This window comes from Anabrus simplex, chromosome 10 (genome assembly GCF_040414725.1).
Source record: "Anabrus simplex isolate iqAnaSimp1 chromosome 10, ASM4041472v1, whole genome shotgun sequence".
Classification (NCBI taxonomy): domain Eukaryota; kingdom Metazoa; phylum Arthropoda; class Insecta; order Orthoptera; family Tettigoniidae; genus Anabrus; species Anabrus simplex.
The window spans coordinates 2192004-2209906 of NC_090274.1; the positions used below are offsets into that span (position 1 = coordinate 2192004).

The following is a 17903-nucleotide window of genomic DNA, read 5'->3' on the forward strand; positions in this document are numbered from 1 at the left end:
TCTCCTGAACCAGTCTGGCCTGGGAATATTTTTTAGACACAAAGGACTGTCTTTAAGTAGATGGATTTTACTTGTTTCAGTTTTAACAAGATCACTCTTGGTTAAATATTCCCATGTGAATTCTAGTCCACAGGTTGCGATAGGGACTATCTTGAGTCTGAAAAGCTTAACTGTAGTCTTTAAAGATAAAAGACATCGCTATAACTGCTGCTGTGGCCCTCTCTCACATGTGAACTACAAGACATTCCCCATGGCCCCAGGTATTTGAACCGATTCACTAATTCCTGCTGCTCCTCCTCCTCTCCCCCCCCCCCCCCTCCCCCCCTCTTGAGCATCATGGCCACAGTTTTCTTGTTGATGATCACGATATCATTTTTCTCTGCCCATTCTACAAGTTCACTGAAGGATTCCTGAAGTCTTTCTTGGCTTGTGGAAACCAGTCATATCACTTGTTCAGTTGTAGCTGTTACGTCTACCACATCGAGAGCTCACTGGATATTACTGTTGGTAGCACAGGGCTGGAGGCTGTGATATCATCATCTAGGACTAAATCATTTTCTGACAGGGCCTAGGATGTTTCCAAGTGGCCGAGTAATATCTGTATTTCATGTAGTTTTACCATCAATTTATTCCTACAGATAATATCCAGTGCCTAGGCATTACAACTTCTTCTTTTCCTAACGCTTTTTCCCACACCTCTGAGGTCGCGGGTGCGAACTATGTCGCACATGTGGATGTGGTCCTGTTTTATGGCCGGATGCCCTTCCTGACGCCAACCCTATGCACTATTGCGTGTTTCTGTGGTGGTTGGTAGTGTGGTTTGTTTTCCGGATATGATGAGGAGAGTGTTGGGACGGACACATACAGCTAGTCCCCGAACCATAAGAATTAATCAGAAGCAATTAAAATCCCCGAACTGGCCGGGAATCGAACCCAGGACCCTCTGAACCGGAGGCCAGTACGCTGACCGTTCAGCCAACAAGTCGGACTGCCTAGGCATTACAACATACACTGATAATAATTGGATGGTTAAGGTGACTCAGTTCATAGGCATCTTTTGCAACCAGTGCATAAAATCTAAGGTGTGCCCCTCAATCTAGAAAATCACTAATAGGTAGAATGTTGGTCTGTAAGAAAAAAAGCCTGAGCAGACCTTTCATGTTACGGAGATGAGCTTGTTAAAATAGTTTCTGGGAGCCATGGCACTGAAGATTTCAAAAACACCCTCACGATCACCCATACCAGTCTTATGAAATACCATTCACTGCCCTCAAAATAAGTTCTTGCTTAATCTGCCAATAAATCTATTGACAAGGAATTATCCAAAATGGTAACAAACCGTGGGGAATCAATGGTCTCTATTTTGAGCACAGAAGGTGAACACCTGCCCAGCTATGCTGTCTCCCCTAACTGGTTTGATTCGTGGACTACCTTTGTGTCACTCTATAGTAGTTACGGAGTTGGGTAATTCCACCTTTGCAATACTATACAATTTTTATTCCTTTTTTGATTTAAAAAGGGACGTTTCATCTCTCTTATGAACCGCCCTGCTGTTTTTACAGACCGCCCGGCTAACATATGTGCAAGTTACATAAAATTAATATATATCTAAGCCATTGGGTGCTCCAAATTAAAATGTACTATAAATACTTTAAATCTGTTTATTTAAAAGATAAATCTTCATTATTGTCAACATAACTGCGTAAATTTTATCAGAGTTTAAATGTTTTAGCTTGACTATCACGTAGAGTCGTGCGCGAGAGTTGTCTGGATTAGCGCCGAATCCCACGCTAGCGCTCGATTCCGCGGGACGTCACAATCCTGTGTGGCACTCCACAGCGACCAAGTGGTATGAACGAGCAGTAGAACACAAGAAGTTCAAAATACACTAATGTGTCTTTTTCATGATAAAACACTAAAATAGTTCAATTTTGCCATTAGTTTTCCTCTCTGGTGTTACTGAAGGGAGTAAACTGAAATTTTAACGTATTCATTTTATACATAGTATTCCTGCCGCTGTGGTGGACACTAGAAGACATCTTCAGCCATGATACAATTATAGTAAACAGTAGAAATTCAGTATGACTTACAATGAAGATTAATATGTTGGAAATCTTGAGTGGAATACCTTGTAGAGGAGAGATGTGTTCACTGCGACAGTTAAGAACCCACCCGCCGTCCCCCAGAAGTAATTTTGCTTTTTTAACCTAATGCAATTTATCACGCGCCATTGTCCATCGCCTAAATACATACCAGCATTTCCACTGGGTGAGATACGATAGGATATGACGTCATTCCCAGCAATGAAGTAAAATGAATTTGGTTACCTACCCTAACGTATCCAGACCAATGGAGGTGACACGCAGGATACTAGAGGCCTAGGACCGCTTCGCGGCTTCTAACCTGGGGGCTTACGTCCTCAGGCCCCCTTTGCTTGATCCAGACCACTAACCTACCCTAATATATCCAGACTTCATGGGTCTGATCCATATTTAATTGTAATCACAATATAATTATTAATTTAATGTCGTAATGCTAGATTCGTAAATTCAAAAGTAGCACCGCTGTACTAGGACTAGTTCTTTAGATGAACAGTTGGCAGCCCTGTCCACCGCATGATCACGAACATCGCGAGAAGTGAGCGAGAGAGAAACAAATGACAGTGCAATCGCGCCTAGATGCGTGGGCTGAAAAATGGCAAGTCTTACTGAACTTTTGCCCTCTCAGCCCTTGACGTGGCAGAAGTTTGTGCCCAGATCACCTGTCTCCAAAATATCGCCCAAAAAATAAGATTACAAATATCCTTTGAGAAAACTGAGATCATGCTCATGAAACCCCTGAGCATAAATCAAGTATTAATAAATAATCTAAAAATGAGCATAGTTTTACAATTTAAATATCTTGGAGATATCATCATACACAACTTAACGTAAAAGAAACATGGATAAATAAATAAATAGAACCAACAAAATGAAAAAAGCCAAATTTCTAACCTGGTCAACTCATAATAAGGAATGCCTTGTGTGTAGACACCATATCGGCCCTGCGGTGTAGGGTAGCGTGTCTGCCTCTTACCCGGAGGCCCTGGGTTCGATTCCCGGACAGGTCAGGGTTTTTTACTTGGATTTGGGGTTGGTTCAAGTTCCACTCAGCCTACGTGATTACAGTTGAGGAGCTATCGGACGGTGAGATGGCGGCCCAGGTCTAGACAGGCAAGAATAACGTCCGAGAGGACCACAGGACACCTCGTAACCTGCAGGCCTTCGGGCTGAGCAGCAGTCGCTTGTTAGGCCGTGGCCCTTCGGGGCTGTTGCACCGTTGTGTTTGCCGGTAGACACTAAGATCCAACACTCTAAACCTGTAACAAACCACTTTTGATCAGCTCCTCAAAACTGAAAGAAGATTCATGATGGATAAATAAAAAATACCAGGGTGTCTGTGGAATCCTTGCTAATGAAACTGTCTATCAAGAGATTGATCCAGTCACTAGCAAAATGAAGAAGAAAAGAATCTATTATTTGTTCCACATCGTGCTACTGCCAGGAATCTGGAATCAGCTTGGAATTCAGCAAGGTCTTAAAAGCAGTTGGACTCGAGAACAAAAATAAATATTTACATTGGCGCTTTCACGCTCCATACTTGTAGGGCTTTATCCGTGTCAAGGACACAAGGTGAGAGAAGAAAACCTCGTCCGTAAAACTTGTGTGTTTGACCAACTGAAAAGCATTGAAGTTGCACTTCTAAAAACTCAGAAATTTTCAGCAAACATGACACAAACACTTAGAAGGGTTATAGTGATTTCAGACAAATTGAGAAAATTACGATTGGAACAAATGAAAAAGTATTGAGCAGATCACAAAAACCGAACAGTATAACCTTGGAACGACTCAACTGGTCCAGTGTGGCCAATAAACTTAATGATGTGGTAGAACTTGGTTAATTCAGACCTTATAATTGGAATTCGTGAATAATTTTGACATTTTCTCGCCGTCTTTTGACATTGCTTTTCAACACAGTGTTTTAAATTTACCGTGTGATTTGAATATTAAATTGTTTAATTCATAGTAAAAATACCATATTAGATGTTGTTTCATGATCGCAGAACACTGTCTCGGTGGAAGAGAATCGTGGATGTGGGAATATACAGTAGTCGTTACAAAGCTAAACTTACAGTAAATCTGCTCATTAGGCCTAAATCTGAAACACTTAGTAAAAAAATATCCTTCATTGATTGCAGATGGATTAAGTGAAAATGTCTATGCTTTGCTATCAACTCAAAACTTTTAAGGGAATGTACAGAAGCTTAAAAAAAGAATGAACACTGGTATTGTATTTTCCTCACATTTAATATTTTGTTGTTTGTCCAACCCTTGTCCCGTTTCCCTACGAGGTGAGATGAATCTGTCGTGGCGGGTTTTTATGGCCGGATCCCCTTCCTGACACCAACCTCGTCAGAGGAGTTAATGAGATTAAATGAATGACGTGATATATTATAGTAGGGAGAGGGTGAAACCCGGTGCCGGCACATAGCCTACCCCTGTCAAATAGCACTAAGGGTTCTGCTCAAGGCTTTAACGTCCTCATCCGACGGACGAATTACTATCAACAGCGTTGTATGCCTCACTCCATATGAGCACTGCAGAGAGGTTTGGAATTTAATCCAGGCTTTTGGCACGCAATCTAGTGATTAGAAATTTTATACCACCACCTCCCCTACCCTGCCGGCCAACATTCTGATGGTGAAGATTTTTTCGACCAACGGGACTCGAGGCGGCTAACCTCAGTGTCAGGCCGTTTTAGACTTCAGCGCCTTAACGATCGTGGGCACCACATTTAATATTTTATCAGACATGATTTTTAATCATCAAAAAAAGAAACTCTGTGGGTACCCATAACAAATATTTAGGTTCGGTTGTTTCCGAGAAAAGTGCTCGTGTGAGTAACTTTTTTTTTTTATCAACTGTACATACCAACAAGACGCGAGTTCATACCAATATGAAGTTCTGGTAACATCAAGAAATTCATGGAGTTGTGGCTCAGCAAGGTGCGGGACAGAGAGCTATATTGGTACATGGAGATACATTCAATGGGCAGGTCGGTAAAATTTTACTAATTCCAGAAAAAGAGAGGTTAAGGATGCCGTGGCTCACAGCACGCCACACAAGGCTGCCAACTCAACCTTAAACTAGTGGCAGCGCTACTTTTGAACTTACCAACTAGCTGATTGTTCTTCATATTTTGTTCTGCTATTATAAATCTCATTTGCATTTCCAGTATTTAAAAATGCTTTAATATTTTGTTAGTGGTACCTCATGTTAGAAGTTGTTTCATGTACTCGCATCATCATTTCCCATTATCCAGTTGTAGGGGCAAATATGGTTCCTCTCCACTTTCTTCGGCGTTTCCACCTTCACTCTTCCTCCAACACTGTGCCCCAGTTCAGGTTGTGTTGGATTGTGTCCATCTCAGTCGTGGTCATCCGTGGCCTCTCCTTCCTTGCATTTCCATCACGTTTTTTGGCATTCTTTTATCACTAATTTGCTTTGTACCCAAACCATCTCAATCGGCTCTTCTCTATTCTATTGTTCATTTTTTCCACCCCAATATCTTCCTGGATTTTTTCATTCCTTATTTTGTCTCTTCTACTCTTCTGTACAACCCTCATCCTTATCCTACTTTCCAGTATCCTCTCCATTATCTTAGCAACATGGGATATCCCCTGTAGTTCTTCAATACTTTCTTATTGCCTTTCCTGAAAATTGGAATGATTCTTCCTTTTTGCCAATCTTCATGTACTGTACTTGCAATTGTGTATTAATCTTTTGTCTTATTGTAAAAGGATCTAATATTAACAGTGAAATAGTTACGACCCGTCTCTGAAACTAAATGAACGTCATTTGGCCTGTAACATTGTTGAAATCAGTTCACTTTCTTGTTCTGGAAGAAGAAAATGTGTAAATTTTTTCCTTTTATAAAGGAAATTCAACAAAGTTTGATTAGGCCATTTTTGAGTTATGGTTATATGATACGGCTAGTCTCCTAGCGTGCAAATATTGTAAACTGATGTTGTCCAGTAGCATCAACAACAAATGGGTTGTTTCTTAATGCCATTTAAAAAACATTGAACATATGTTTCCTGTGTAGAGAGAGAAAATCTACTATGGATATCACAGTCTAATATACAGAGTCGCAAGTTATCCATGCGACTGCAAGCAACTGAGTGTGAGTTGGTGTATTAGTGTGTGGTCATTCCAATACTATTTGCTATTAAATTAACATGGTACTTACGAAACAGCTTTCCCTAGGGCCTGCCGTTTTTACCGACCGCCCGGCTAACAAGCCTAGGTATGTGCTGGTTACATAATATTAATCCATATTTGAGTCATTTTGGTGCTCAAAATTAAAATGTAAATACTGTAAAACTGTTCATTTAAATGACAAATCACCAAGCTCGATAGCTGCAGTCGCTTAAGTGCGGCCAGTATTCAGTATTCAAGAGATAGTGGGTTCAAACCACACTGTCGGCAGCATTGAAGATGGTTTTCCGTGGTTTCCCATTTTCCCACCAGGCAAATGCTGGTGCTGTACCTTAATTAAGGCCACGGCCGCTTCCTTCCCACTCCTAGCCGTTTCCTCTCCCATCGTCTCCCGTACAGTCGCGTGCGAGCACTTGATTTCTTTTGACATCACAAACTGGTATGGCATTCCACAGCAACCCAGTGGTACAGGCAGTAGAATACTAGAAGTTCAAAATACTCTTACGTCTCGTTCGTGATAATAGCACTAAAATGGTACAATTTTGCAGGTAATGTTTATGTGTCTGATATTACTGTTAATGCCCCGAGTGAAATAAATTGAAATTTTATCTTTTTTTTTACGAAGTATCCCCACCCAGCTTTTCATTCCTACCACCTGGCTGGCAAAAATTTCTGGGGAGAATACTGCAAAAGGAGATGAGTGTAGTGCAATAAACTGGTCAGTGACAAGAAGATACCAGAGCTGTCATGCTTTACCTTTCCTAAAGACACTCAAAAGTAAAGCTTCAACTGCTGTTTAGATAATAGAACAGTAATGTGAAGATGTAGAAATGTAACTTGAAATAAATACCCTAGGTATTTTGTTTCTCAGTGATCGAGAAATGTAACTCAATGGGAAATCCATCTGATTATGAAATTAAATAAAGTTTTAATGAAGAAGATTGTGAACTATTTGTACAATAACAAAATGTCAGCAGAGAACATTAATATGGAATGCAGTTCCATTCCAAATAAACGTCTGGAGATGTTCAAAAAGGAAGTTATTAATTAGAGATGATCAACCTGTGTCAGAGGAGCAGAAATTATCTTGTAGGAAGTCAAGAAGCATTGAGAGAACAGGGGCTCTTGTTAAGGAGAATGCTCACAAGTTTGGATGTTGTGCGCCCTTAATCCCCTAATGGAAATACCTGATTTTTGACATGAATGCAAGTCATTATTCTTGAAATTTGTGAAACTAACATTATATTACAATATGAAATTTTACAATGAAAGTTCTTAAAATTCAGTTGTTTAGGTTACCAAGATCTTTGCATATTATTTGAATTGTTTTTAGTTCATTAATATTATTCTGATTTATGTGAAATTACCAAATTCAGTTCAAAAATAGGATTTCAAAAATGGCCTTTTATTACGGGGGTGTGATCAATTGTTCCTTCGAACATAAACTAATGTCGTTTTCCTTCGCTCTAGCAATAAGCAGTCGATGCGCTCTTGGAGATCACTGAACACAAATTGTGCTGCTTTTCTTTGGATCTTTTCCAGTTCTCATATTGAGTAATTGTGGTGTGGGTCCTATATGCTAGAACTAAACTCTAATTGGGGTCTAGCCTATGACTCTTTTACATCCTTCTGACTTCAGTTTTATTCCAAACTTTATATCAGTGGATTTGTACATTATGTAATTAATGTTATGTACTTCAATGTACACTAAATAAGTAAATGAAAACAAATATTTGTTATCGAGGATTGGGAGTTGTTTGGTCGTAATCCTTACTGTGTTGTCTGCCAACAGAACTGATAAACGACGAGTATACAATAGGGCGAGCAGCATCCTGCGACGTCACTACCTCTCTACTGCAAATGAAGCAGGAAATTTTGTCGACCATCAGCAAGGTGCACTGCCGCATCAAGAAGGAAGAGAACGCCGTGTTTCTGGAAGACCTCAGCTTTAACGGTACCCATGTCAATGGTAATCTGGTGGGCAAAGGGAAGAAGATAGCCCTCAAGAACAATGATCAGATCAGCTTGGCGTTCCCTCATTATAAAGGTACTTATTTGTGTTTTACTTTTTTATGTAAATTGTAGGAGTTTGTAAACAGGAGCAGGAACTCAGGAATGTAACATATCACAATAAGAATTGCTCGCATTATCCTGTCCTTGTGTTCATCCTTGATTGTCCCATTTTTGTGTAAAATTTCTGATAACCAAAATTTTGGGTGATGAGTAAATGGTGATTTTTGTCATCAAAAGGTGGAAAATGACCCATAGAAGAGTTTACATTGAAATAATTGCTTTTGAGCGGCCGTCATTGTGTTTAGAATCAGATAGCTCACCCTTTCCTATTTGTCCGTAGCTAAAAGCCAACCCTCTTGATGCAGAGTTAAAACACAAACAAAATAAAAAAGGGAATTGGTTAAATTAATATAAACTATCTTGTTTGTAAATTGGGTACTGCAAATAAGTTTTCAGTTTGGATAATCCGGAATGGAGATTAAGGTGGATATTGTGTCTCATCTTTCCAGTGTTCATTTTCATGGATCCCTCCAAGTATGATGGCCAGAACTACCCTCCGGAAATAATGCAGAGCTTCTTTGTGTGTAATGTCTTGGGGACAGGAGCGTGTGGAGAAGTGAGAATTGCATTTGATAAGGTAATGTATTATTAACTTTCTTCTTTAGTAATCTCCTACAAACACAATTACTACTAAAAAAATAATCCTATGAATGGTATTGAAAGCATTTGTGAATGAATTAAATATCCTGTATTTCCACATAGCAGGGTTGCCAGATTTTTATCCAATCTAAGTGCCAAAAAATTCTCTAGAGGTCTTCGAAAATCAGCCAAATTGACTTGATTATAACATGAGCGATATGTAAAGTATACATATACGTGCCCTAAACATGGTTCGAGTAACGTTTTAAGCACGAGATGCCATGTTACTAAAGTGTAGCCTGGTGGCCTTGATCTTCTGACGCCATGGTTAGCATGTTCGAGCAGTTTGAATACCTGATGTCGCTGATCTGGGAGAACCAAGTGGCATTGAGTGCAGAAATACAACACTGGATAGGACAGGCATGTGGTGCTATAGAAGAACAGTGTCCTCTTTCACATGCTGGTTTTACCAGTCCTATTGTATGCGCTCTTCTGAAACAATACCTTTGAAATCTGGAAGTCTTGCAGATGAGACACTGTTACTCTCAATGACCAGCCAACTACTGAAGAAGCAGTCCAGATGGGGAGACTTAGGTGGTTGGCCAAATCTGGGCAGTGACCAGCACGGGCAAAGGCTCAAAGAAAGGACAGCACTCAAAATGACCTGGGCTAAGTAGATTGAAACACCTAAGGCTTAAAATAACTCAAACCCTTGCCACAGCTACAGACAGAAAAATCTGGATAAAGGCTGTTTATGAAGTCACAAAACCAGCGGTGTACTGGCTGTGGAGCAGCATTCTAGGCAGCTTACTTCATTGATGCTGTTCAAAATGAATTGAAGCTTTCTAAGCATACTGCTACCTACTGATCTTGATTCCTTCATCATTTGTGTGCAATTGGCTGTCTAATGCTTGCCATTCTGCCCCAGTGAATAGGAATGCAATGTCAAGTAAATTTGTCTCATGTGATAACAGTCTATTATGCATCGCATTCAATGATCGATATCGCTCTTAACTCATTGGGCCCGAGCCACGGAACCGTTCCGTGCTTCGTCTCGGTGGACCAAACGCTGGACCACGGAACTGTTCCGTTGTCTCATTTTACTACGTAATTCTACTTTTCTTCAAGAGATGGCAGAGTGAGTTGCATTTGTGATTTGTGTAGGGACTCTTTCTTTGCAATGTTATATGCTCTTTGGTAATATATATCGATAGTGTGCTTGGTAATATTAGTTTGAAGTGGGCTATCTCTACCTTTGAGATTCGCTTGTAAACAAGATGGCTGCTAGTATAGAACTGATATTTACAGATATATAACCCCTTTTAGGAAGTAATGATGATTAGGAATGTAATTTTTTCAGTGAAATTAGTAGTAATATTAGTACTAGTGTGAGCAATGCTCCTGAATAACAAATAGATGTGGAAATCGAAGAGAAAGTGCAAAGAGAAAACTGGGTTACAGCTCAGCAGGCGGACTGAGTAGGCCTACGGTCCCGTGATGCTAATAAAATAAAGTGTTTTACTCTTTCCTTGTTCCGCAGTTTGTGGTATGGAAGCCTTTTGTGTTCATGTATATTTAAATCTTTAATGGTCTTGTAACTAAGAAATTTCTCATGATATGAAGCGACACTATATTTCCTCCAAAATAATCCCAGCGCCAATGCAGTTTCAATCCAACAAATATGCAGGGCTCAATGGGTTAAGAGCCATCTAGAGCGTAATGCAGTAAACTTCGGATCTGACATAAAATTGTCACATTTATGAAACAAGTTCTTTAAGTTTGACAAGTTACAGTATTTTACCTGTCACGTGAGACAAACTTATAATATTTATGAAACAAGAAATTGTCATGGCATATTGAGAAATTTGTCAGATCTGACATAATTATAGAACTTGTCACACCTGTCGAGATTTATGAAACTGGCGCCTGGTTGTAGAGATTATCTGTGGTAACCTCATTTGAGACATAAATTGAGGCGTTGTGGGCCTTGATTGTACTTTGGATAGTGACAACTGCCAAGACTGGTTGCTCCCGAATACTAGGCTGTTCATCATGATACCTACTTCAGTTTCTCTTGACTCGCCACCAGAATAGTGAGCCTCGTTCTTATCGTCGGCTGTTGGTAGTTGTACTTTTATTGTCCCAGAACCAGTAGGTAGCAAGATCAGTCAAGATGATTGTAGGAGCCCTTCGTCCTGATGGAGGTAAAAAGCAGAACCTAGCTCGTCGGATGTAGAACTGGGAGTTATGTGGAGAGAGCTCACATGTGTGAGGACCACAGGTTTTTAATCTTCCTAAATATGACATCGTTATATCTTACCTCTTCGTCATTGTGCTTATCATTCGTATATACTCCTAGCTTCCAGTGTGATGCATATTTATTTATTTTGTTTTGTAATGTTACAGGTTTACTCAGGTAATTTTTAGAATGATTGCTAATTTAAATATAATATGACTTTCTTTCAGAAAACGTGTAAGCAGTATGCCATCAAGATTATTTCAAAAAAGGCTTACTTGACCAATGGCACGAAGAACCATGTCAATGATCCTGACAAAATGATGAACGAGGTTATCATTCTCAAGGCTCTGAGACATGTAAGTTGTACTTATTTCTTCAAATCATTTGTCATGCCCTTTTCTACATTAGCCTATCATATGTTGACTTATCATATTATAAGAGATGGTTGGAAAATAATAATACAGACGCTGCAAATTCCAGTAACAATTTTCTAGATGAATGCAAACTGCTCCATTTGAAATGGTGGTACATACCCTGTATCTCAGGTCCTGTTGTCGAAGAAAGCCAAGCCTTACTTTATGCTGAGTGAAACCTACATCGTCCTAGATGTCTTAACGAAGGAGCTCAGATATGTTGAATGAGGTTACCTGCTGTGCATCTGTTCTTTTCCTTCTGCAAACAGTTGATCTCATTTTGTCATATTGTTATGATTCATAGTCATTTCACCATTCACAGTAATCAGTTCACGATCAGTTTCCACCGGCAGGACATCTGTTGCCTGCAGGAATCAAATAACAGAGCAAAACCTCTTGCAAGTAAGTGTGCCTTCATCTTTAGGTGCCACTGCAGATTCAGCAACTGCACATACATCTGTTTTAGGATCACCAACTACAGATATGTGGCTGCGATAGAGGATCAGTAAAAAAGAGGGCTAATGCAGGGAAAAGCATTATAGTCTTATTTTCGGATCATCCCTAGTTACTGCCTACATTTGCTAGCTCTGTCTGTCTGTAATGTAATGACTGTTTTGCCCAGGAGGACAGTACAAATGCTTCTGATCACCAAAGCCATTTTAGCACAATCTGGAGAGCATGTGAACCGTGCAGAATGCTACGACTGCAGGAACTTGTATTCCAGGAAAACAGCCGTACTTCCATTCAGCTCAGTGTCAAGAATGCCTTCTGAACAAAACTCAAGCTTGCTCATCAAATAGTCATGTTCATTATTAAAGATCCCTTTTTCAAACCACCTGGCTTTAATCTGCTCTTATACAAACTAAAGAGAAGTGCTTATTCTGTACACAAATAGGGGTGGAAGTATTCTCTGTGCTTTGCAAATTATGAAACGGTTAACTTAAGAATCATATATATATTTACTGGCAAAGCTTTGTGTTGTACTAGATTTCTATCTTTTCAGAATTAAATTGGACATATGCGTTCACGTAGTATCAGAATTTGAAAAATAAGTCATGAATAAATCATAGTGTGGATATCTTCCATGAAAATGTGAATTTTGAACAAACTGATTTTAATCTGTGCTGGGTTCCCCCTCCCCCAACTTTTACGAAAAATTGGATATAACGACAACCTGATACAGCGAGTAAATTTTTTGCCGTTATGAATTCTCGCTATGATGTAGACTCAGGAATATTAACTCAGTGGACGAATTAAGAGGCACTATATAATACAAAATTCTCTATTTTCCATTTCCAGCCAAATATCATACGTATCTACGATGTGGTGGACACCCCTAACAAATTGTTCATCGTGCTGGAGCTGATGGAAGGAGGAGAGCTGTTTGACAGAATCAAGGCCAGTTCGCAACTTGAGGAGTCTGAGGCCAAGTTGATCTTCTATCAGATAGTGAGGGCTGTTCAGTACCTGCATGCCCAGGGAATCGTCCACAGGGACCTGAAGGTAAGAATCTATATGGGTTATATAAATCATAGTGGTTTGGAGGGTGAGAACAAAGATATGATCACACAGTTATAAAATACCGGTATATCAACATTTTGGGGGCCTCGGAAAGTAATTTGTTATACTGAAATAAGTCAATTCGCCGAGCGAGTTGGCCGTGTGGTTAGGAGCGTGCAGCTGTGAGCTTGCGTTCGGAAGATAGTGGGTTCAAACTTCACTCTTGGCAACCATAAAGATGGTTTTCCGTGATTTCCCATTTTCACACCAGGCAAAATTAAGGCTACAGCCACTTCCTTCCCACTCCTAGCCCGCTCCTATCCATCATTGCCATGATTTAACTATGTAATTGTATAAGTTGTTTTATCATTTAACATCTTAAGACATTGATGAAAAGAATTACACACTGACAAAGCCTTTACGTGTGTCAAAATATGTATGCTGAAATAAATATTAAGTAGTATTAAAGAATATTTACTTTTATTTAAGTACAACTTATTAGTTCCAAATACTTGGGTAGAAAAGCTAATAGTGAAATAATACCATTTAAAGGATTGGGTGGAAAGCAACAGGTTGTTTTCTCCTCCATCTCCAAAAAAGGGATGGATTTATTTATTTTAATTTATTTTTCAGTCCACACCATTGGCCACATTGTTGCCTTGTTTGTCACTGCTTTCTGCCTATATCCTTGAGATTATTACAGAGTTAATTAAACCAAGAATCTCTTGCTTACAGGCAGTTCTCCTCCAAGACCAACCTTCCTGCTCTTCCGTCACAGAGTTCCACTCCATTCCTTTATATCAGTGTTGGTGTTTCTGGCTGGTTTCAAAGACAGATCATGGTAGTAGATGTTTTATTGTAATCTGTCAGATTAGATGCATCAGTGGTGTACAGTTGAATAGTTTCCTTAGCTCAGCAGTGGGAGTGGTGGTGGTGTTGATTATTGTTTAAAGAGGAAGAACAACTAAACAAACTCCATCATTTTAACTGATAATGGAGAAATTTTACAGCGTTGGAAGGAACATTTTTCGTCACTTCTAAATCGTGTCTCCAATGTTGCTGAGGACTTTCTTCGTAATGTCTCTCAGCAGCCCCAACAACCATGGATGGCAGTTCCACCTACATACAGAGACTTCACCAAAGCACTTAATCAACTAATCTAAGAAAGGCTCCTGGTCCTGATACCCATGAAGTTTAGACTTTTCACACTCATCCTCTTGATTTGGGAAACTCAAAGTACCTGACGACTTTAAGACTGCTACCATCATCACTATCTTTAAGAAAGGCAGTCGTAGTGTATGTGGGAATTACCGTGGTATATCGCTTTTGTCATTTGTAGGTAAAATTCTCGCAGGACGTACTGTGATTATCCCAGAACTGCAGTATACCGATGACACCGCATCTCCTGCTCTAACACCTGCAGAACTAAAACAGTCAGTCATCTGCTTTAAAACTGCATGTGATCACTTTGGTCTTGTCATCAAAGCGAAAAAAACGAAAGTACTTGCACAACCTGCCAGGGGATTAACTCTTTCTGAGTTCAGTATCTCCATCTTAGACACAACACTGGAACAGGTTGATCACTTCTAATATCTTGGAAGCATCTTGTCTAAACGGTGTACCTGGGAACAAGACGTTGATAAAAGAATTGGGGCTGCTCATGCAGCATTCAGACGGTTAATGCACAGTCTTCAAGAATAACGACCTAAAACTGCATACGAAACTCATGGTGTACAAAGCTGTTGTCATTTCCACACTGCTGTATAGCTGTGAAACTTGGACACTATCGCCATGATATCAAAAAACTTGTGCGTTTCCACCAACAGAAAATGAGATTCATCTTGAATATTAAGTGGGAGGACTATGTGACCAACACGGCAGTTCTCGACAAAGCGCAGCTAAATAGCATTGAGGCAACAATCATGGTTCATCAACTGAGGTGGTTAGGCCATGTTCAGCGCATGGGTGATACCAGGCTTCCCTGCAAAATTCGTTATGGTGAACTTTGCTCTGGCAGACATCAAGAGGCCCAGCGACAAGCAAGAAAACTCTGTCAATTACAACCCACCCTCCTCCATCCATTCAGTGTGATTTGTGTGGGCATATGTTTTATGCCAGGATTGGTCTGTTTAGCATCGTAAACACATCCATAATCTGAGTTGAACTGGTCATTGTATCCGGGAAGAAGTTATATATACTCGGATCGCGTTACAGCCGACCCATTGTACATAATCTGGTACTGCAAAAGATGTTTTTGAGTATTTAGAACTCGATTACTCCAAACAGGGAACCATGAAACAGTTCCTGAAGTTAGATCGTAGAGACCCTCCTTTGAGGAGGAAAAGTCAAGGAAAATTAACATCAAACAAGAACAAAGAATAGGTTTTAGAAAATGCTAAAATAGCAAATGGAGGTAGGGATTCAAGGTTACATAGGATCCCCAAAGAATGACGTTAGAGAATTAGCTAATGGGGGCACGAGTGCCCATGTAACTGTGGGTTAAACCCAAACTAAGCTGCAACAAGGAGGATAACAACTAGAATCGTAAACAATTAACAAGGTTTACATTTCGAAAATACCTAGCCACGGTGAGACAAAGTTGAGGAGGAGGCTGAGGGGAAATCACATGCTTACGTTGGCCTTGAATGGCTAAAACATTTGAATTAAGAATGGTTTCCAAGGAAATCGAAACAACAAAAGTTCCTAGTGGTTAAAAAGAATGATTTACTCAATATTATCATCCTTTATTTCGTAAAATATATGATTACCACAGCCTCTACCCCCACATTATCAAACCCTGATATAGAAGAGCACAACACTTATGAAAATGAAGAAACAGCAAGGGAGGAGGAAAAAGAGAGTGCAGATTTTTAAAAAGTTAATTCACGACATAAAATTTCCTACCAGAAAAGGGTTAATGTTTTATTCTCACAGTTGACAGCATAAGAGACAGACAGTACATATTATGAAATGGCATTTCTTGGAGAAAGAAAGATTTTGGTAGTAATGTTTACTTATTGTTTGAAAGGTTTTGCCAGGACATTGATTTCTGAGTTGGATTCAAAATCTTCTGATATACGCGCATGATTGGATTCACCCTTCAAAATTGCAATATTATAATCAGATATGGATAGTGTCAAATGTACATGAAATGAAAGATATTATTTAAGATGTTTACAAGTGCTGCTCACAGCTGAAAATGTGTTGACGATGACAGTTCTTGGTTCTGTGTGCTCCAACTGAATAATATCATATACCAGTTAGTCGATGATTCGAAACAATGATCGGTTAAGGGTTTATTTTATTACGTTGCCACATGCACCTTACGTGGATGTTCGAATTCACACCACCTGATCAAAATACGGTACATCATTAACCAGGTTCCAAAACATTTGAGAAAATTATCATTATATCAAACTTATTGCTAATTTCAATAAATAATTACATACAGTCAGTATTTATATTACCGGGCGAGTTGGCCATGCGCGTAGAGGCGTGCGGCTGTGAGCTTGCATCCCGCTATCGGCAGCCCTGAAAATGGTTTTCCATGGTTTCCCATTTTCACACCAGGCAAATGCTGGGGCTGTACCTTAATTAAGGCCACGGCCGCTTCCTTCCAACTCCTAGGCCTTTCCTATCCCATCGTCGCCATAAGACCTATCTGTGTCAGCGCGACGTAAAGCCCCTAGCAAAAAAAAAAAATATTTATATTACTAAATATACAGTCATATAACCTACAAAAAATCCATCATACTATCCACCATCAAAGTAAATCTGCTGAAGGGACCTTCGGAATTGTGAGAAGTCTTTTAAGTTGATCTCACATCACCTAAGCTCACGTGTCTTCTAGCCTAGAACTGTGATGACAAACACAACATTAACATCAGTGACACAAAACTTACAACTTGAGATTTGCAGAGAATCACTCCAAACTTGAGTGACCCCTATGAGCACAGTGAATGAAGTTAAGACCATGTTAATGACAAACAGCGTTGAGAAGCCATAAAATTGAAAGTTGGGATAATAGAACGTGTTGAACGTGTCTATTTAGACGAGGCAGTGTCTTTTCAAAGCAGGCTGGGTAGAGAGATCAGGATAAGAGGCTGAAGAAATACGGGTCACTTACTGTAGCTTCCTTTTCAAGAATGATCAGCCACTTAACATGAAGAGGGAGGAGATGGGCAGCTGTTTTCTGCCTGTTCTCACATTCGGCACCGATACATGGACCACAACAATCATCTTGTTAGCAAACGATAGAAATAAGCTTACTGAGCGACAGTCTCCATAATACTTTTATGAGGCCAAAAACTGAACTAAAGGGCTGAGCCTGCAAGAAGATCTAATCCCCAGAAGTGGACAGAGTTGCACCTTCGTCAAGGTGATCAGACATAGTGAGGTAAACTGAATGGAGTCGGGCTCTGACAGCAAGTAGCTGCACGGTTTGGGTTACATAGCTGTCGTCTTGCATTCGGGAGATAGTACATTCGAACCCCACTGTTGGCAGCCCTGAAGATGATTTTCCGTGGTTTCCCATTTTCACACCAGGCAAATGCTGGAGCTGTACCATAAGGCCACAGCCGCTTCCTTCCCACTCCTAGCCCTTTCCTATCCCATCGTCGCCATAAGACCTATCTGTGTCAGTGCGACGTAAAGCCAATTGCAAAAAAGAAAAAAAAAAGCTCTGGTGAATACAGCCAATATCAATAATAAATCAAATTTCTTGAGCTATTTTTCAAATCACCCTTGATGATGTTGAAGAGAGAATCAAGATCGACAAGAAGGATATGAACACTATCCTCTATGCAGCTGACACACTTGCACTTGTGCCACATCCCCTTCACA

At 39.9% G+C, this 17903-nt stretch overlaps 1 protein-coding gene across 1 annotated transcript in view; it reads left to right on the plus strand.

The window, feature by feature from the left end:
* LOC136882053 (serine/threonine-protein kinase Chk2) overlaps positions 1 to 17903 on the plus strand; it is a 36462-nt gene that overhangs the window by 4233 nt on the left and 14326 nt on the right. Inside the window, exons 2-5 of the mRNA XM_067154558.2 lie at positions 8050 to 8304; positions 8780 to 8907; positions 11376 to 11504; positions 12861 to 13064. Of these exons, the coding sequence (XP_067010659.2) occupies positions 8050 to 8304; positions 8780 to 8907; positions 11376 to 11504; positions 12861 to 13064 (716 nt within the window). The remainder of the gene's footprint in view (positions 1 to 8049; positions 8305 to 8779; positions 8908 to 11375; positions 11505 to 12860; positions 13065 to 17903) is intronic.